The sequence below is a fragment of the Manis pentadactyla genome, chromosome 4 (assembly GCF_030020395.1).
Source record: "Manis pentadactyla isolate mManPen7 chromosome 4, mManPen7.hap1, whole genome shotgun sequence".
NCBI lineage: Eukaryota > Metazoa > Chordata > Mammalia > Pholidota > Manidae > Manis > Manis pentadactyla.
The window spans coordinates 178831045-178852827 of record NC_080022.1 but is presented as its reverse complement, the minus strand read 5'-3'; the positions used below and the strand labels follow the sequence as shown (position 1 = coordinate 178852827).

Genomic DNA, 21783 nt, shown 5'->3' with positions numbered 1-21783 from the left:
GGGGCCGGGGCGCGGGCGGCAGCACTCTCCGCCCGGGCGCAGGCGGCCGGGGCGGGGGGCGGGAGGCGGGTGTGGTCGGGGCGTCGGGCGCGGGAGTGGGCGGGGGGCCTGGGCCGGGGCACTGCGGGCCGGAGCCAACTTGCACTAGGCGCGGGCCCACGCCCTAAGGGGTTAAACCTTTCTCATGTTACCGAGCGGCTTATAAGGAGGGGGAGGCCAAGCCTCCGCCTTATTGGGAGCCTTTTGGGGTTTATTCTCTTCCCTTCTAACTTGGTGAGTTGGTTTTATTATTTTACATGTTTAAAAGTTTGATTGTGGGGTGTGGGGTTTTTTTTTTTTAATCTTTTCTGGGAGCTCCTTTTGGGGGCACGGGGAGGGAGGTGGAGGAGACCACTTAACATCTTAACATTTTGGAGAGGAGATCCCAAAAATACTCTTGACAGTTGGGAATGCTCAGGGCCACCGGGATGACGCGCTCTCGCCCGCTGAGAGTTGAATGTGCGTGGCCCTGGGACAGTCGGGGTCCAGAAAATACCTAAAGCCAGGCTTGGCCTTTGAGTACCCCCCGCCGGCTTGGGGGCTCCAGGCTGTGGGGCGAGTGGGGGCACCGAGTTCAGCCCCTGCGTGGATTTTCCGCATGAAGTTGCCTGCGCGTCGCGAGCGAAATGTCAGAGGTACCTTCCCCAGGCTCGCGCGCGCACGCTGGGCGGCCACCGAGGCAGTGCCCCGGAAAGTGGGGATCCCGGTCTGCGCCACCCCACGCACACACCCGGGGTGGCCAACGTGAGCCCCCTGGGGGGAGGCAGGGATTTCCTTGCCGAGCGCAGGTCCTACACCTTGACCGTCGGAGCTGTCAGCGTCTGGCGGCAGCTCCCGCTCAACTTTCCGGGGCTGCGAACCGCAGCAAAGCGCCCGGGTAGCTGAGCAGTTCTACAGCGAGGGAGGATGATTTCGCAGAGGAAATGGGTTATTTCCTTCTGGGTTTTTCTTTTCTTTTTTCAAAATTAAGCGCCCACTCTCCCCCGAGCAGACAGGTGTACAAGTTTGTTAGGCGGCACCTCAAATGTCACCAAACACGGGGGGCGTTAGTCTTAGAAAAAACTCCCTGGAGCCAGCTGGGGAAGAGCATTACAACTTGTCAACCTGGAAGCTGGTTTTTGTTGGCACAGTTAGACTCCGTGCTAGCTTTTTCTCGAAGGAGATGGTTTCTACCCTGGTAATGAGATTTCTCAGTTATCTTACTGTTTTGCAAATCATATTAACACAAGTGTCTCGTTTGTAAAAATATACCAAACGCTGAAATCTCTAAGCGAAGCATCTCCCAGGTCCCAAGCACCATTATGTGGCATTTTGGGGTCAACAGTACACCCCGCCCCTGGGATATAGAAATACCTCTTCTCATAGTTCAGGGAAGGGTAGCCAAGATAGAGAGTTACAGTGTGTAAATAAACAATGCAGCCAAGTGGAAAAGCTCCTTCTATCTTAATGAGTACCACTAACCCTGAGTTTTCCTTCTGTGGTTTCCTTAAAAAGGGACTTTCCTCCCTGGAACTCCTGAGGAGGACACTTAAATTAGGGGCTCAGGTTTCAACATCATGGTCTTGTAAAAACTGTGAATGGTTCCTATCCAGTCATTTAAAGCTGTTGAGGCAGCCGTCAGGGATAGGTTTGGGATTTTCCTTTAATAGCGAATTCAGATGAACTTCACCTAAATACGGACTGGCTTTTACGACGGGCTGGAAACAACTTGTTGAAAGCTGTTCTCCAGGCTATGCCTTTCAGAAGAAAGGAGATTGGCTCACACCAGCAGCCATCACCTTTCCATCCAAAGCCTGCATTTTGAACTTTGCTCTGAGCTGACACTAGACTTAACACGCTGAAGGGCTCTCATAATCCAGTAGTTAGCATTCTTCATGCCCCCAGGTCAGACCTTTTCTCAGCAATTCAAATCAAGTGAAATTCCCAGGTAGAGCAGATTTCCCAGCCTTAGCAGAATACTCACTTAAGGCTAAGCCACCCAAATGCTCATAGGAAATAGTCCGAAGTGCCCTGCAGATTTTGTCATGAAACTCCTTTTGGAAGATCATTAGGGTGCAGGCAGACGGCTGCCAGGAACACCTCCCAGCCCCCTTCAGAATTGAAGAGTTTTACAGTTGGAAAAGACCTTCAAGACCACCCTAACTCCTGCTTTTACAAATGATGAAATTTAGACATTAAGAGATTTCCTCAAGATTGTGCACCAGGTTATAAGTGGTAAACAGAAGTCAACAAATGCTGGAGGGCCTCAAGAAGACAAACTCATGGGGTTTGCCTCAAAGGACTCCAGAGTTAAGATGATCGGGGAATTCAAAGCAAAGTCAGGTCATAGGCTTTCAGAGATTTGTAGATCCTCAGGCCAGAAAAGACCTGAGATCATCAGAGTCTAGTTCAACTCACTGGCCTTACCTGTTGACCACACTGAAAATCAAGGGGCAGATGAGTCACCCCAGGCCACAAGGGCACCCAGCTTGCCACCCCAGCTAGCTCCTCTCCACGTGGTAAATGAATAGCCCCTCCCATCAGATAAATTCACAGAACTGTAAATGTAAAACCCAAGCAGACAGGTAGGTCTGTGTTCTGGAATTAAGAGAGGTTTCTACACAACTGGATTCCAAATTCAGGCCTTAGTGGCAATGCTTTGTTTGTAGAGGCTGACAGTTCATGCCAGTTGGCCTGCTGAGGGAATGGAAGAAAGGAAAGAAGAGCCCAGGAAAGGATTTATTTTGCAACCAAGGGCTTCTCCACTTGATGCCTTGGTTTTATAAGGACAGAGCAGTGCACTACTTGAAGAGCACCCCAAGACTCCTATTTTGTTTAGTAGATTTTCACTGAGCACATACTATGTGCCAAAAATCTTGCCAGGCACTGGGTCCTGCAAAGAGTTGCTGACTGCCCCTTTGTAAGGCAACATGCAGAAATTATCTCCAGTATGCTTTAGAAACAAGGTTATTCTGTTGCCATTCTATATTATGGTCTTATCTTCAAAACTAAATATAATAGGACATAAGATGCTTTAGGATGACAAAGGCATAACTTTTGGAGTAGAAGAGGACACTGGGCTATCATCTTTCCTTTATGATGTTCCTGGTAATAATAAGAAAGCTTTTGTCCTCCAAAAACCTAACCATGCGGGTGAAAGGTATATTTGGATTTAGCTTTAGGAGAGTAGCAGAGATGTAAGGCACAGTTTAAACAAACAAACACAGGAATTGATCACACAGAGGAGGCTCAGAAGTAAACACAAGAAGAGCAGTCAGAAGTCAGTCATCTAACCAGCAGGCACATCAGAGTTAACCAACATCCAATTACTCTACCCCCTGCGTTTGCAAAAACCATCTAGCATTTGCACTTCCCTCCTATCTCCAAGGCTACGTTGGACCACCAGGTCTGGCCTGAAGAATCAGGTGATTAAAGACCTCAGTGCCCAATACAAAATAACCCACTGCTGAGGCTGGATGGAGCCCTTGAGATTCTCCAGTCTGGCCTCCACTGCTAAAGGGAGCTAGGGCCCAGAGAGGCATAGTGACTTCCTTGAGGTCACACAGTTAACAGGTGAAACCACTCACAGACCTCTTTCTTCACACACACAGGCCAAGAGAGTTATTATCTTTAAAAAATTTGTTTCCCCGCTCAAACCCCACCCCACCCCACCCTTGCAATTTAAGACACGCCCCTCCCTGGCCTGTAAAATGCTGTCCTGTAGTCTGATATGGAAGGGCCCTGGAGGTAGATTTGATTCTTGATAATTTTGGTCAAGTCTCTTCACTGATCTGAGGCTCAGTTTCCCCATTTTGCAAAATGAGTAGGATTTTGCAGTAAAATGGACAAGACAAGCTCCCTATGTCCTTTGAGTTTTAACAGTCTGTATTTCTAACTCTACTTTGGAGCTCCTGGTTGCTCGTGATGCCACCCATTTTGCACATCCAAACCAGGGATCCTAGGAGGCAAAAAAAAAGAGAGAGAGAGATGGGTTCCCATCCCCAGAACTGAAATGCCGGCCTGACCCAGAGCCTTCTGAGGATGGGAGGCAATCTCACCTTCATACCAAAACTGCCGTCTAGCCCTACTCATCTAAATGCCATTCTACAAAAATATTCTGTCTCCTGATCCTGAAGTGATTGTAAGTTAATAAGAGATTCAATTTATGTCTTTGGGGCCTTCATTCATTTTATCCCAGTATGTTTTTGTTCAGATTGGTCTTGAGCCCTGTATTAAGACTCTAAGGTTTTATGGGCACCCCTCTGGGTCAGAATGATCGTGCCAATGTGGCCTTTGACTTAGTAGCCAGTATGTTTGACTGCCTGCAGAAATGTGCTGAATTCTGGACGGACGCAGCTGGAGAGTTTTAAATATGATGCCTTTCAGTCTTAAAGTTCCGTAAGCTCCTTGGCATTATGAGCAGAGTTAAGTCCATGGAGGTAGAGACCATTTCTGTCTTCCTAGCTTGGGCCTGGAACCCAGTAAATACTTTACTGAAAAAAATAAAAAGCTGTGTGCAAGGTACTGAAGAGGAGGGTAACAAGAGAGAGGCTCCAGATTTTATCATCTGTGAGTTTATAAATTGTGTCAATAAGATAAATACACAAAGGTAAATCATACCCCCTTATTACATGATGCCTGTCACTGGAACAGAAGCCCTTAGGCCAAGTCGGTCAGAGGAAGCATTATGGAAGGAAGACAATTTGATGGAGCAGGGCCTTAAAGGTACCAGCCGTAGAGGGGACGCCCAGGCAGAGGGGAAGGCATGGCCACAGGCAAGGCGGTTGGGCACTGGAGGGTAAGGAGGAGTCTTATTTTGGCCGTGGCAGGTGCTCAAGTTTTAGAACAGGAAGAAAGACGAGGTGGGCTCTAGGGATGAAGGACACTGAACATCAGGCTCGTCAGTGGATTTCATCCTTCAGAAAGAGGAAAGCCATTGAAAATGGCTGAGCAGAAAAATGTCATGACAGCGCAGCATGTCTAAAAGATTAACCGGACACGTGGAGCTGGTTAAGAGGCTAGTAAAGGAGTTGCCGGCTCCACAAGGACACGCTCAAACTCGGAAGGGCTGGCATGCAAGGGGTGGAGGCTAGGCCATGAGCTGGCAGCCCTCCACCACTTTCCCTCTCTCCCTCCCTCCTGCGCCTCTCCCTAGGGATAAACACTTCTAAAGCCCCCACTGGGAAAGACTTTTTGTGGGGCGGGGCTTCTGAATCTTCAGCCTAGTACTGTTTTCACTCCTCTTCCCCAGCTGCCATATCTTGGAAGTGCATTTTGAAAGTTTAATGAAGGAGGAGTATTAGGAAAACCTCATTTACTAGAGGCCTCTGGCTCCCATCTTAAATCCATTGCTTTCCATGTTGAGGACACTAGTGACAACCTGTTCTGTGGCTGCTCACCTTGTATCTCGAGCTATGTGCCTGCCCTTCTCACCTTTCCATTTGCCGTCAGGAATGACACACTGACACATCAAAATGCAAAGGTCTTTGCTGCAGAGAGCATAAGCTTCTTAAAGCATCTTATGCACTATTTTATGCAATCAAATACTTAGCACTCATAGGGTAAAAAGTGAGTAGATAGTTCTTTCAGAGTCCTGGGCTCCTACAGAAATGGTGCCATCAAGAGGACAGATGATACTCAGGTCAGATTTGCAGCTTTTTAAGATTTATACAGTAAGTTCAAAATATTAGATCCTAACACCAGAAATTGGCAAGTCTACTGGATAGGTGAGATTGTGTCCTGTTTTCAAGTGCCTTCCATCACCAATGAAAAACTGCATTTGAATATCACAATTTATGGCTATAAAAAGGATACACATGCATCCCGAAAATTCACTTGTATCCAATGGAATAATTGTAGTGAGTTCTTAAACTCAAGATGGGTTTCCATTAAGAGCTCTAAGACAATGGATTCATTTATTATTATAGACATTAATTTTTGGCTGATCTAAAAACACATCATGTTTCCAAAGTGTATGTAGTTGCAGAGACTTTGAAAACGACAGTGTTCATGTACTAGAGTCCCAGTGTAGAAGACTCGAGTTAAACTATCCTCCCTCCAGTGTTAAATATAGTGTTTCCTCTCACTCCATGGTGTTATGGGCACAGGTCTTCTGTTCTGGGATTTGCTGGGTTTGAACAGAAAAGCATAGCAAGGTCAGGAGTAACATAATTAACTGGCTGCTACACCCTGAAAGCTGGGAGAGCCTTATGTGGTCACTGTGTATCTAGCATATTTGGGGTGCATATAGAACTTCAACTGCTAATACACCAAGTGGTGATCTGCTCTGAGGAACTTCCTCATGCTAAGCAAACTCCCAGAAACAGAAATCCCACACTTTGATTTATAGTAACATTCTGTCTGTGGAAGTTCATCCACATATGACCCCAGATCATAGTGGGAAATGGGATCAAGGAGATGTGGCTGGATGATCTGACTGGACAGGAGACGCAAAGGGTGTCACAAGCACTTAGCCCATGGAAGGTACCGGAGCACTGTCAGTGTTCAGCTCTTGGCCTGCCTTTTTCTAGGCTTCATTTCTGATCAACATTCCTTATGATCAGTTCAGTCTTCCTTTCCCTACCTTGTCTTCAAGTTCAAGGTCAGCCCTGATACTTGGTCTGGTGGCCATTCTGTGTCCTTCAAGGAGCCCCTAATTATTCTGTTCTGATTCCTTAACATTTCTGTGTTTCCCATTTAAATGTCACAGCTTGGAAGTCTTTTTTCCAAATTCTTTGGGGCCTCCATATATAATACAAAGATTTTATATCTGCATATATATATAACTGTCCAAAGACTTTATACTAACTGCATATCATTTAAATATTCAATTGATGAAATGTGGTAACTAGTTCTCAGTTATGTCTGCTAAAGAATATTAGAATCATCACTTTCATTCTACTGCTGGTCTGAATTTTTTTTTAAACTTTTTATTTCAGGTTAAGAATGACCCAAAAGAAATCACAGCTTTGTTCCAGAACCAATGTTGATACTCAAGTGCCTGATGGAGGATGGGGCTGGGCAATAGCTATTTCTTTTTTCTTTGTGGAAGTCTTCACCTATGGCATCATCAAGTCATTTGGTGTCTTCTTCAATGACTTAATGGACACTTTTAATGAATCTAATAGCAGGATTTCATGGATCATATCACTATGTGTGTTTGTCTTAACATTTACAGGTTAGTCCATCTTTCAGTTTAAACATTATGTAAGCCTATGTCATTTGCCAAATTATGTCATGGTTCTCTCTATGGGGGTGATGCATTTCCTTATATGGTCTATTGGCCCTTTCTCACTCAATATATCTGGTTTTCGGGGATTTGGGGATAGCAAGAAGCATTGGTGCTGAAAAAGAGAGCCTCGTTTGGCAGCCTTGACTGCCTTCAGTTTAACACACATGTATTAAGTACCTACTGTATGCACACTTGGGATACTGGAGATTACTTGAGGATAGCAGTAACCCCAGTTCCATGGGGATGTAGTCATTTTCTCAAGAAGCAACATCAAAGTTACTTGATATACTACACCCTGGTTTCATAAAAACATGCTTAGGAAACAGGCTGGAAACATGTAGTATGGACACATGAAGAAAATGGGATGGGAGAAAGGATATAATGTAAAGTTACAATTGCTAAATTCCATACACCTGCTTCCCTACAGGACTTCCCTGGTCAGGGTGCAGTTCTCCTGCATGCAAACGACGACATCAAATAAAACAGCGTTTAGTGTGATTTTTGCATACTAATTTTACTTGGCCCCGTACACACCTAATTGAAACATGCCTACCAGGTCTCGTGACAGTTGATCTGGCTGTCAGGCCACGCCATGAGCTTCCTGAGAGAACAAGGCTGTTGAAATCACTGCAGAAAGTCAGTGGGGCTGACCTTGGGCTGTCCTAACTTCCCCCTAAAGCCCTGGGTGGAGATGTTGCCGCTGCAGTTTTCTAAACCTTTCTTTAAATATAGTTGGTTTTCAGTCTCTGAAAGAGGCAACCCCACTCTTCCTTCCTCCTGGGGCAAGGACCAATTCTTCTTAATCACCCCAAAACTGTCTCCTGCTAGTTTCATTCCCAGTTCCAGTTTGAGTATTAAGATACTTAATTTTTTAATCGTGGATTGTTTAATTTCTCAGAAAGATCATTTTAATGAATTAGAACCCAAATTTTACATTCGGTCATCTAAAGATAAAGAAAATCCCAAAGCTTAACTTTCAGCTCTAGATAACAATATAGTCAACGAGAAATCTCCATTCTTTTATTAATACTACTATCCTGGAAGATAATTCTTCCAAGTGCTATTATTCTAGTATACTTAAAATGCTTTGAGCCAATCTACCGCCTAAAAATGAAAATAATGGTTTCATTATAAGCTATAATCAATTTCAATTTTTTTATTACAGTACCTTGATATACAATCTTATGATGGTTTCAAATATGAATATCAACTTATATTCTGCTAACATAAAGGAGATGTATGGACTTACTCTAACAAAATTTAGTCCTTTTTTTCCCACTCTATCCAGCATGTTCTGTGTGTTCTTTTACCTGCCCCTTAATGGGTCCTGTACTACATTAGCCCAGCTCAACTGATGTACAGCTAGGAGACAAATTTGCCAGATGTAAATGTCCTAGAGGATATAAAGTGTAGAAGCTAAGCAAACTAGAATTCATCAGCCACTCTGAATTATCCAACTCATACCTATCCTTTTTTGTATGCATAACAGAATTCACTGTACTTTGATGTCATTGTCAGAAAAATGAAATGAAACTGAGCTAGAAGTCCACCTTAAATGGAGCTTTCTTAAAAGAATCTCAGGTAGTGTTAAAAAAAAAAATTCAAGCCATCGTAGGAAAACCCTTTTATTACAGAATAACACAACTGCATGTCTAATTTTATAGGTACTCATGATGAGTAAAAATCTTTTGTCTAAAAATAAAGCTATAAGTTTGATATTATATTACTTTGGCTTTCTCTTTAAGGAGCCCAAAGAACTTATTGTCCAGTTTAGACAAATACTGAAATAATTCCTGAACCGACTTAAGAAACCATTGCATAAAATGTATTACAGATTGATTGTATATCATCTCTCTCTGTTCAAGACTTAAACAAAAGCACTGTATTAAAACTACTGCTATGCCTCTGGGAGTTAAAATATCACGATGCTCTTTTAACGCAGCTCCCCTGTCCACTGTGCTGAGCACACGTTTTGGACACCGGGTGGTGGTGATGGCTGGAGGGCTGCTTGTTAGCACAGGAATGGTGGTGGCCTCCTTTTCCCAGGAGGTTTACCAGATGTATATCTCAATTGGCGTCATCTCTGGTAAGTGTTTCTCCTGGGCCCAGACTTTCTCCAGATACTTATTTTGAAGAACACGGAGGGTTGGGGGGATGGGAAATCAAACCCAAAGTGTATTTCTTTTTCCCCTGTCTTTTTTTCTTTAAAGTAGATAAGCTCCAGATCGCTGGTTTTGAGCTGGGTTGTATGGACCTATTCTCAATGCCCAAGAGGGTTTTTTTTTGTCAGATATTTTTTTTAATATTTATTAATGAAAAAGAGAACTTCTCTTTCATGGTAGTTTGCAGCCAAAGGCATCACTTTCACAAAGTAAGATAAGAATGTCTTTTGCCGCTATTTCCCCAGGCAGAGCCAGAGGTTTCTGAGCTGTAGACGAAGGTGCGGTGCACTGGGCTTGTTCTTGCGGGGCAGGGCTGGTGTGCGAAAACCTCTTTCCCTTTAAAAAGAGTCCATCTGTAGTCACAGATGAGATAGATATTTAAGATTTGCACACTGGTAAATTTTTCACATTTTCTGCACATATCAAAATTCAATTATGTCCAAATACAGGTCTTACATAAAAAGTATATTCAATAATATTCAGTAATAGTTTCGTCCATTGTGAATCATATAAAAATGCATTTTGTGCAGAAAAGTAAAAAAAAAAAAAAAAGTTTTCATACTCCTCACATCCCCAAATCCATCTTTGCAGCTTCTCCAAACCACTAAGAAACCCATTTTTCTTTGCTATAACACCTCTTTCCAGAATGAATTACTTGACTCCCAGAATTTGTGATTTACAAAATAAACAGAGAAGGCCCAGGTCTTTGAATGCAGCCTCAGTTCACCCGGATGTGGCTCTCACTGCTCCTTCCGACCTCCTGTCACAGGTTTGGGGTACTGCCTTAGCTTCCTGCCGACTGTCACTATACTGTCACAGTACTTTGACAAAAGACGCTCCGTGGTCACTGCAGTTGCTTCTACGGGAGAATGTTTTGCTGTGTTTGCTTTTGCACCAGGTAGGTGGACCGTGGGAGTCTCTGTGCTCGTGTGGAACAGGGGAAGCAACTCAGCTATTCTTGCTATGCTGTCTTTTGCCAATAGTTGGCTGACGGATGACTTTACCTGTATGCATAGTGAAGGTTATCTGCTGTCTCTTCTCCAGCACGTTTTTAGGATCTGTCCTCCCAAACCCCACTTTAGGAATTCACATGCTTTCATGCTTACCCAAGTGTACCTAACTAGGAAGATGCCTGACACAGTCAGTGGATAGACTTGCAACCTCCATTCCCAAATGAATAATTTAATGATTTGGGATGGGTCATACTATTATTTCTCTCTTTTGTCGAAAGAGCCATATTTCAATGTGGATTTAAATTATGCTAATAAAGTCAGTTTTATTATCTGTGTGTGTAGCATCTCACAGTGAAATAGTGCCTGGTTTATTTCCCTCTGGTAGCATTAGTATGTGAATTACACTCGAACAAGTAGTAGACAGTTTGTTTACCTTGGAGACATTACATCATGGCATCTGAAGTTTTTCTGACAGTTCAGAAAAATGAATGTACGTGTGCCTATAAATATATGGACAGAAATGGGCAGAGAGGCAGAGAAAAATGTTTATTACTGAATTTAGGTGAAGGGTGGGCAGGCCGTATAGGTGCCATTCTTTCCACTTTTCTGTTGGCTTGAAACTTTTCAAAATAAACTGTTAAGGGAAGTCAGTGGCCTGTGAATGCCCTAAGGGGGAGAAGCTGCCTCTTGGTCAGCCTGGTTCCCTAGCACAGAGCATAGCCCTGGCACGGGGTGGGCGCTCAAGAAATGTGAAGCGGGGAAAGGAAAACTAGACTAATTATGGCCGGATGAGCGTAAAGCACTGTGAAATATCCAAGCTTAAAGTATTTGCAACTCTGTTTCCCATGTTAATGGGGGACGAGGGGTGTGAGCAAAACATATGCCAAAAAAATAAGTGGACCCCCACTAAGAATGGGGGGCTGTGTTGCTAAGCCTGTCTTCTAGGTAACCAAGTTACCTAGAGTGTCATTGCTGCCAGCTCTCAGAGACTTCGAGTACAGTAAAATTAAATTCTAACGAAGATCGTTTAGCCTTTCTGGGATGATGAAGAGAATCCTTCAGGATCTGTGGGGGACCCCAGCCTCACATTCCAGTGTCCAGCCCGCCCCACCATGCTGCCTCTGGTCAGCAACCTAGAACCTGGCTTACTGGCAGGAAGGAGGAGGACTCAGATAGTTAAGGACATTCTACCGGGTAGAAATGGGAGAACAGTATCATTTAATTCTGGGATAATCAGAAGAGGTTTTAGATTATTAATGTATTTTTTACTTGATCCATTGCTACTAAGGATTGAATGAGTGGATGTACAGTGATCTAGCTCAGAGGCTGGAAGTTCTATTTTGAAAAGTCCAGATAGTAAATAGTTCAGGCTTCATGGAGTGTAAGTACCTGTCAGAGCTCCTCAACTCTACTGACACAGCACAAAAGCAGCCAGAGACCACATGCACCAAGGAGGGTGAGCTGCACTGCAGTCCAGCTTGATTATCAAAAACGGGCCGCAGATTGGATTTGGCCCACAGGCTGCCGTCTGCCAAACCTTGATGTAGGTCACAAACTTATTTCACCTCCTGTGCCTCTCCCTGGCAAAATACACCGTCCAAAGCTCTCCTGGAGACCTGGGCCGAAATATTTTGCTTTCTGTGTAACAGTCACTCTGCACGTTTTTCTCCTTATTAATTCCTAAGAGCACCAAAGCCTAGAATAAAGGGGAATACAGGTGGACTGCACTCACACTGCTGAGGAGATGTTTACATGATCTCTTACTAAATCTGGATCCTTACTTCTGCTCGAGATTTTCTCTTGGGTTCTGAGTCCGTTTCTGACCCCAGATTTACTTCCTCACTCTCGCCTACCCAAGCGATCACGGCTCTGAAGGAGAACATTGGCTGGAGACACAGTCTCCTCTTCGTGGGCCTGCTGCAGCTCAACATCGTGGTGTGTGGGTCGCTGCTAAGACCACTTAGTGTCAAAGGACCAGGGTCCCCGAAAATCACTGCGCAAGAAAATCGGAAAGAAGTGCAATATATGCTTGAAAATGAGAAAACGCGCACCTCAATAGATTCCATTGACTCAGGAGTAGAACTAACTACCTCACCTAAAAATGTGCCTAGTCATGCCAACGCGGAGCTGGAGCCGAAGGCCAACCCACCACACAGCCTGGGCAAGACCAGATCCAAGCAGGGTGCCAGGAAAGCCCCATTACTGGACTTCTCCATCTTGAAAGAGAAAAGTTTTATTTGTTACGCTTTTTTTGGTCTCTTTGCCACCCTGGGGTTCTTTGCACCTTCCCTCTACATCATTCCCTTGGGCATCAGTCTGGGCATCGACCAGGACCGCGCTGCTTTTTTATTATCTACGATGGCAATCACCGAAGTGTTTGGGAGAATCACAGCCGGTTTCATCCTCAACCGAGAGCCCATCCGTAAGATCTACATTGAACTCCTCTGCGTCATCTTACTGACTGTGTCTCTGTCTGCCTTTCCCTTTGCTACTGAATTCTGGGGGCTCACATCATGCAGCATATTTTTTGGCTTTATGTTTGGAACAATAGGAGGCACCCACATTCCACTGCTCGCTGAGGACGATGTGGTGGGCATCGAGAGGATGTCTTCTGCAGCTGGTGTCTATGTCTTCATTCAGAGTATAGCAGGCCTGGCTGGACCACCACTTGCAGGTAATTTAAATATGCAGAATATTAACGTTTGTCTACTGTCTCCTTATAAATGGTGCCAGATTCCTGTTCAAGTCTAATAAAAAAAAATCTACTGATTTTTATATTTCATAGAATTTCAGAACTGGCAAAATTAGAGATTACCTAAGTCAACTCTCTTAATTTAAACATGAGGAAAATGAAGGTCAGAGAATGTAAGCCAGCAGTCATGGGGTAAATTAGTGATGACAGCAGGATTGGGACCTATGTCTGTGGTCCTAGCTGCCCCAGCCTTTTTCTACCATCTTGTCTTATAAATGCTAAAGGGAACCCTTGGATTTATAACCTCACTGCACTCTAACTTGGGGCACCAGAGAACTAAGGGACTTCTGTAAGTCATCTTCCCTTCTTAGGAACAGTGTTCCAGAATTTAGCACACAGCTACATGCTGCAAATACTTAATTGATTTCTTGTAGGGAGGACATGGGTAGGTTCCATATCTTACACCTGGAGGAGTTCCTTAAGGTCATGGTGATTAGAAATCTGACCCTATGTTAAGACACCTGAAGTGAACCCCAGTGAAAATAACAGAGCTCTTAAGAATATTACCTTTTCAAAGACGCACACATCTAATCGTCTCATGCTTTATTCTCTCCCAGGACAGATTAGCCCATGAAGAACAGTTAGCCCCATCATTTTCTCAGGTGCTAATAAGCATGTTGCATGTGTGTCTGACTTATTTTTTCTCCCCAGGCTAGAAAAGATTCCTCCTTTCAATGCTCTTTTTTTTCCTTTCGAGAAATGAGATAAAGACAAGAAGGCAAAGAAACTGAGATGCTCCTAAGTTTGGGGGAGCCTGGGTGAGGGAAGGTCTGTGTCCCCATTGCTAATGGCTGCACATGCTTTCTCCCAGGTCTGTTGGTGGACCACAGTAAGATATACAGCCGGGCCTTCTACTCCTGTGCAGCTGGCATGGCCGTGGCCTCTGCGTGCCTCGCTCTTGTGAGACCATGTAAAAACGGGCTGTGCCGGCGCCACCACGCAGGTGAAGCAAAGACAGAGAGTTACCGTGGGAAAGCTTTACAAGACATACCCGAAGACTTTCTTGAAATGGACCTTGGGAAAAATGAGCAAAAAGTTCGTATGAAAATGGAGCCAGTATGACCTGCTTTCCTACAGCATCAGCCGTCCCACTGGCTGGGGAGGAAAAGGGGGACAGGAGGCACAGGGAAGTATGCCTTACCCACTTTCAAATCGACATTTTAAAGGGAATGTATACGTGGAACACCACTACCAACATCCTTTTTTTTTTTCTTTTAAGTTTTCCTTTTTGCTTGTTTCCTAAGCCAAAACAAAAATCACCACCCACTCTTCCAAACATAAACCTGGGTGTATTCAGTAGCAGAACAAAGATACATAGGACTCTGCTTCAGATTCCAGGTTTAAAATAGTGACGTCGATTGGCAAAGTGGTTTTAAGAGCTCTCGCATGAATTAAAATACTATCTTATAAAATGACATCTGGCCCAGGTCATTGAGATGAAATTGGCCATCCAGGAAAAAAAAGAATTAACTCATTTACAAAATTTCTCCTTTCCAGAAATACAAACAACTTATTTAAAACCCTTTGAAAAATACTGAGGTTTTCCACTAACAAGTTATGACCTCTTAACTTTCCGGATATTCCATGGAAATCAAGTACAGTGTAAGACCAAACATTTGGCTATTAAGTGGAAATTTTAAAGATACACATAACTTGAACTTCATAAATGTGAAGATGATCACTTCTTTTTATGGCCAGTCATTACCAGAAGTATTTCAATATAGAATATACAGAATGGCATTCAAAAATGTGTTTCCTGTTGCTTTTAATTATTCAGAAATATGTGATTATAGTGTCTTTAATTTAAACCACTATTTATTATTAAGTTATTCTAGGATGATGAAAGTAATCAAAAGAAAGAAAACCTGAGACATAAACAGCATTCTGCAATCCCTTAAATGCCTCAAAGAATACTTCTTACATTGAAAAGTTACTGTCATAAAAGGCCAAGTTGTAATGATTCTTCCATTTGATTAAAGGCAACATGTGTTATTTGAAGGGGAAAAAAACAATGAATGGCAAACCGCCTTAGCTTTTTTAAATGATTTATTTTATCACCTAAAAATACTTGATGATCTTCTTTAATCAGAATTATATTTCATTGATTGAATCACTGAAGCATTTCTGATTTTTTCTTTTAAAAAAAAAAACATCTAACTGTTGAAGCATTTCTGCATTTCACATGGGGTAGCAGAGACATTTACTTTTACCATTAAGAGCTACAAGTTATATAATCCTCATATAATCCCTGATGGCTCTCTCAAGTTTTCAGAGTTATCAGGTAACAGGTCATTGTTCTTTGGTTTTTGAGTTTTGTGTTTTTTTTAGAGTTACACTACATGTATAGAGTTTCTCATTTTAGCATTTTTACGTAAAGAGGGCACATGTGAGGTTAACAGGTGGGCTACTTACTCACATGTACTGAATCTCACCGTACAGGTGATGGTCGATGCTCGCTGCTCCATCTTTATTCATCTTTACTGTTAATTTATGACAACTCAGGGGGAAAAAATATAACAAGCCTAGTTTGGGTACAGGTACACACAAGCTTGAATCTTTCTCTGCACTGAAATGAAAATGGCACAGTTCATCACCACCTGCTACCTTTTATATAGCATTTTATCAGCCATAGAAATAGGACAATCTGTAAAACTTTGGGGTTTGGGGGAAAAAAATGACAACGTGTTGGTCGAAAGCAGACACAACTAAAACACGGTGGATGCAGCAAATGCCTGTCACTGCTTGAGAAGGACTTGGAGCTTGTGGCAGTTTTGCAGACCTACATGACTTCAGCACTTTACAACATTTTTACTATGAATGTTCGATACAATTTAATATTTATAACTGATTTCTGAGTGATCTGCTCTAAATCCATTCTGTTAACTGCATGAAAAAGAAATGTATGCCAATTTCAGTATGTCAATAATCAAGGTTTTAAATGTTTGGAAGAAAATTAAAGGCAGAATTGCTGATTTGTCCTGTATTAGTGAAATATCTGGTACTTCTAGATTTGCAATAAATGTATGGCTCTTTTATTTAAAGAGACTGACTGGTTTTTTTAATTGACTTACCAGCATCTGTTGCTGGATCCAGTGAAAGTTGTAAAAACTCAAAGAAGTTTCATTTCAAATAAGTGATTTTTTAAAAACTTTTCTGCAACACCTTTCAATTCTACTAGAGACTCATAAACATTTCCAGGAAGTGTCTGTTGAGCTTAATTATTTAATAAAAAATAGACGAATGAAATGACATCGTGGTCACAACAGAATACTAGCTGAGCCTCTCAAAAGTAATATGTGAAAATAGTGAAGGCCACCTACATTCAGTTACAGACTCTAAGTCCTAAGAACTGTTCTAATCTCTAAGTAAACAACGCATACTCTCCAAACCAGGGATTGTCAAACTTTTTCTGTAAAGGTCCAGATATTTAAGGTTTGGAGGGCGTTATGGTCTCTGTCACAACTATTCAGCTTTGTTACAGTCTGAAGAAAACCAGAGACAATATATAAATGAACATGCATGGCTGTTTCAATAATAGTTTTTTATGGATACCAAAATTTGAATTGTGTAAAAATTTTCACACATCATGAAATACTACTTCGATTTTTTTCAACTACATAAAAATGTAAAAACCCTCATCCGCTCACAGTCTGTAAAGAAAAACAGCCAGTGGACTAGATTTGGCCTGTGGGCTGTAGTTCCTGCCCCCTGCTCTATGCACCTGCCACACAGGATTGGATGGGTACCACCCATGGCACACCTCTGAAAACCAGCAGTCCTCACTGATAGGAAGGATCACTGTGAGCAGTAACCCTTAGATCACAGGGGCCAAAGGTAGGAAAGATCAAATAGCTGACAGCATGTTAATTATTAGTTTCCATTTCCCGTGATTAAAGCAATTCTGCTTTTACCTTGTTGACTTATTTAATGTTTCCGTATAAATGTAGACTATCTCCCACCCAAAACGCAAAATTACTGCAGTGGTAAAAATGAGTTAAGATCATGTGCACATTTAAGACAAATGCTTGCTTAACTGATACACTGTTTCCAAACCTTTTCACAAAGTTATCATTTTTGTACTCCAATAAACCTGTAATGGGGCTTTTGTGCATTTATTTGCTTTTCCTTTAGCTTAATATCCGGTGATAAAATAGAAAACGGATTCTATGTCAGGGTTCTCATGACCCAGTTGTCCATTCAAGTCACTGGAGAAGTATTTATGACGTTTAGATTTTCATACTCTTTGGCAAATATTCTAAATCAGAAATAATCATGAATCCTTATTTTAAAAAGCTCACAAATAGGGATCTACTGCCTTTAAACCATCGCCTTTAAAATTTTAAATGGTTATGAGCATTAGTTAAAATGATCAATGTAAAGGCAGTTCTGACATGTTACATAATAAAAGTATAAGTATACACTGCATGGAAAGAGAAGCTGCCCTCAGATTTGTCTTTAATAAAAGTGACGGCTACCATCTCCAACAGGTGGCCAACCATTGTATAAGTAAGGAAACTAGCTCCCCCTGGTGTTCAATTTCCATAACGACGCCCTGAGGGTGCAGAACGCGTGGCAAGCTCAAGAACTTGCAACTTTGCTTTTCACCTAAGAAAACTTCCTTTCAAATCAAAATTACTTCAGCGACCATGGATTTCCTAAAGGGGAAATTGGACAGTGAAAGCGATATTCCAGAATACTTTTATCTATAAAGGCTTTTTAAACATATTATTTTCATTCACCAAATATTATGGAGAGGAAATAACAAATCATGGCCATGTATGCATATTATTTATGAACCTTTCCAGCAATTCAAGAACAAGCACACCAACTACCCTAGCAACTGACTCCCCTAGAATCAGCTGAAACACTGAGTACCTTCTCTGCAAGGATGACCCCCGTTCTAAGTCCCAACTTTGCCACCGAGCTCCAGGCTGATTTATGCCTATGTGACAGCACATGGGTGACAACTAGGCATTTCCAACTTAACCTGCCCTTAGCAGAACTCTTGGCCCGCCTCCCCAAACCTGATCTTCCATGAATCCTACTGGTTCTACTTTCTAAAAATATCCAGACCCTGACTGCCTTTGCCAACTCTGCCAGCACCCCTGATCCAAGCCAGTATCATCTTAGCTGGATAATTACCATAGTCTTCTAGCTCCTTTGCCCAATTCCACTCTTGCTGCACATCCACCCCTCCTCACCCCTGCCTTAATTTTCTACACAGAAGCCTTACAATAATCCTTTTAAAGCACAAGTCAGACATGATCACATTTAACACCTAAAACCCTTGACAATGGATTTCTGGTGAGCTGCCCAGTGCTGTTAGTTTCCCCTTGTCCCTGCTACTCTAGCTGCACTGGCTCTTTTGTTCCTTGAAAACACCAGCCTCTGGCTTAGCATCTGTGATTCCCTTTCCCTGGCACACCCTTCCCTTGGGTGTGTACATGATGTGACCCTTCAATTTGGGCCCCTCCAAATATCATCTTCTTGAAGAGGCATTCCGACTATCCTATCCAAAACAGCACTTCTTTCTGCTCTTTTTACTCTGAAAAAAAAAAGTTATAAAAGTATTTTACTCATTTATCATCTGTTCTTCCACTAGTACCTTTGGGTAGCAGTTTTTTAGACACTGCTATATTCCCAAGGCTTTGAGCAGGGCCTGGCACATAGCATGTGGTGCTCCAAAAATACTGTTGAATGCATGCACGAGTTCTTCATTTTTCATTGACTTCTTCAAGAGAAAAAAAATGCTATCTGTTTATGATCAGAGCTCCAGGGAGTCTGGTGCTGCTATCAAGCAGCTGGGTGGTTGTAGGACACTGAAAGCATTGTGATCAAGACCAAAATTTTAGTCCAACATCTGAGGGTGGGGCTCAGTGTTCAGTAGTAGCCTAAACGCATGGGTCAGCTGAAAGGAAGAAAACAGTGAGAAGAAATTGCCAAGGCAGGTAGGCAAATGGAGAGAAGTGAGTTTTAACATACTGCTGGAGCAGATTTTGTTCAAACCTAACCTGTTTCCCAGTAGACATTTTTTTCATGATGCTTTTTTTTAAAGCCTCAACTGGTAGCAAGTGCTTTTCCTGATTGAATCTCTTTTTTCTTCATATATATATATATATATTTTTTTTTTGGTGCTAAGGAAATGTACATAGACTGTGATTTCTTGGACTTTGAGCAACCCCAGATGGCCCCACTTGAGTAGAAAAGAGGTTGAAAGAAAGTGTAATCTTATAACCCCTTCTATAAACAAACTGCAAAGTAATTGGTTAGGTTTCTGGCTTGCAGTACTTTACTATGAGGTCATGCAGCACAGTGAAAACAAAGCAGAGCTGGAAAAGAGGGAGATTTGGGGTCTGGTCCCATTCTGCTATTGGTGTCACCGCACGGCAAGCTTACTTAGCTGCTGCAGGCTTGTGTCCCCACGTGCAAAATGAACTGAGCAGTGATATCCAAGTTACTAAAACTTTACAATTCTGCTTTCCAAAAGCAAAAACGCATTTGAAGAACATTCGAGGCACTTGGCAATCAAAGGAGAGGGTAAAAAACAATCTGCCACAGATAATACCAAGATCCAAAAGCGAACAGCAAGACCCGATACCAAATGCAACGGCGCTTACAAGCGTTCACTCGCTAGCAGCTTGAATGTGAACACTCAGGGTGCTGCTGGACGACCTTTTCCACCAAAAAGCCTTTCTCTCTTAATAGTTCAACTTACACGTCCACCTTTCCATGGAGGCTAGAAATGGGTACTGACCTAGAGCGGTGCTGTCCAATACAGTGGCCACGAGCTGTGTGGAGCACCTGAAACGCGGCCAGTAGGAATTGAGATGTGCTGTGTCAAATACACACGGAATTCAAAGACGTAGTACGAAAAGGGAATGTAAAATACCGCGATAATTTGTCTATTGCTTACAGGTTGAAACAATATTTTCGGATGTACTGGCTTAATAAAACATATGATTAAAATTAACTTCACGTGCTTCGTCCTGCATTTGCGAATGTGGCTACTAGAAAATGAAAGTCACATATGTGGCCCGCACTGTATTTACCTTGGACGGTGCTGCTGCAGATAATCGACCAGAACCGAGCAAGGACCAAGCAGCAAATCTGAAAGCCCTCTCCACGCTCTGCCGAGCGCTGCGGCCGCTCCGGCCCTGCTGCGTGGCGCGCCGAGCCCCCGGGCACGCGGGGCGCGGCCACGTGAGCGGCCCACGTGGGCGGCCCGGCCCCTTCGGCTCCCCACCCCGGCGCGCGCGCGGGCGAGGAGTCCCGGGCGGAAGCAGGGCGGCCCGGCGCCGTCGCTTCCCCGCCGCCGCCTGTGCCCAGGGCTTTCTGCGCGGGGAGGGCCGCGCCGCCCGCCGGGACCTCGGGGCCCCAAACGCACGCGGACTCGGAAGCGAGCTTGGGCTTCGCCGAGCCAGCTGGGCCCGGACGGAGGAGAACTCGCGCCGTCAAAGTCTTTGCAGACTTAATCCTTCTGATTACCGGAGGGACGCTGCCGATCCCGGAGGCGCCAACGTGAACCACCTTTCAAATTGCACTTCTGGAAGTGATAGACCCTGGAAATAATCAATTCTCTTTAAATATCTTGCTTATTTAACAATTGAAGAGCAAAATCGGCCTGGGTGTCTGTTACTGGGCGAAAATCGTTTTTAAAAACTACAAGATTTACCGATAGTATATAAAATTTAGTTGCAGTTAGATTGTAAAACGTAACCCTGAGAAATTGCCCCTAAATACGATGCAAAAAGTGCACATAATACTTAAGTGATGTTTGCTGCCTAAATGCCTATTACATAAAACATGTTTGTCCAGCTTTTAGGGCGAGTTGATTCTAATAACTTTTTTTTTCCTGTGCTCACCGCGCAAAGTACAAATAGGCTTTATAGCTTGTGCAAACGACTATAACCGCACCTAGCCAAGTAAGAGTTATTTTAGGTTTGTAACGCTGAACTTGTAAGAAAAGAAAACTGAATAGAATGGACAATAATTAAAGGTACACTATTCAAGAGGCACTAAAACCTGTAACGGAATCCATAATGTCCATGCTCCATTCAGTTCTCTTTTCAGTATTAGAATGACCAAGCGTTTGCTCTCCAGTTAGTTTTAATGGCAAACCACCATTTTCTAAATGACTTAAAGAGGTTTAATCAAGTAGGAGAGTGAATGTAGGTGAAACCACTTGACTCAGTTACAAAATGTGCTCTAAATCATACCACATAAATAGTAACAGTGAAAGAATATAGGCTTCAAAGGTCAAAAAAAGAATTACCTTTAAGTTATACTCTTAAAGTTAAGATGGAAAAGCAGAAAATGCTAATCCCTAATTTCTAGATTTCCAGGATATGTTGATCTAGCAAAGGTGGTTTGTCAAGTCTGAGGTTTTCAACCTGTTCCACACTGTGGAAATCGAGCTGATGCTCAGAGCCTGAAAGGCCATCAAGGGCATTCCTGGCACACTGACAAGTAACCCAGCATGCTCTCTGCCCAACTCAAGCAAACACTTCACAATGCAAAGTGAGAAAAAGGTATTTTTGCAGGAGTGAACCTGACACCTGCTCTCGCCTACTGGAAAAGTGCAGCATTCACAAACATGAGGACAATTACAACAAATTATTTGCAAGACTCCTCACAAATGACAATGTCTGTTAGACTGAGAATTACGAA

The 21783-nt window shown here is 43.0% G+C and overlaps 2 protein-coding genes across 9 annotated transcripts in view; one reads left to right on the top strand and one right to left on the bottom strand.

The window, feature by feature from the left end:
• The window catches only part of ARSG (arylsulfatase G), a 146506-nt gene extending 126209 nt beyond the window's left edge, over positions 1-20297 (bottom strand). For all 8 annotated transcript variants that reach the window (XM_036899820.2, XM_036899811.2, XM_036899813.2 and 5 more), the window contains exon 1: positions 20166-20297. The gene's annotated coding sequence lies outside the window, so the exon portion shown is untranslated. The remainder of the gene's footprint in view (positions 1-20165) is intronic.
• SLC16A6 (solute carrier family 16 member 6) lies at positions 104-16157 on the top strand. The gene is made up of 6 exons (XM_036899826.2): positions 104-273; positions 6957-7195; positions 9192-9335; positions 10181-10309; positions 12223-13038; positions 13928-16157. Exons 2-6 carry the CDS (start codon positions 6964-6966, stop codon positions 14176-14178), a joined length of 1572 nt encoding a protein of 523 aa, XP_036755721.1. The 5' UTR covers positions 104-273; positions 6957-6963; the 3' UTR covers positions 14179-16157.
• Positions 20298-21783: the final 1486 nt, after the last annotated feature.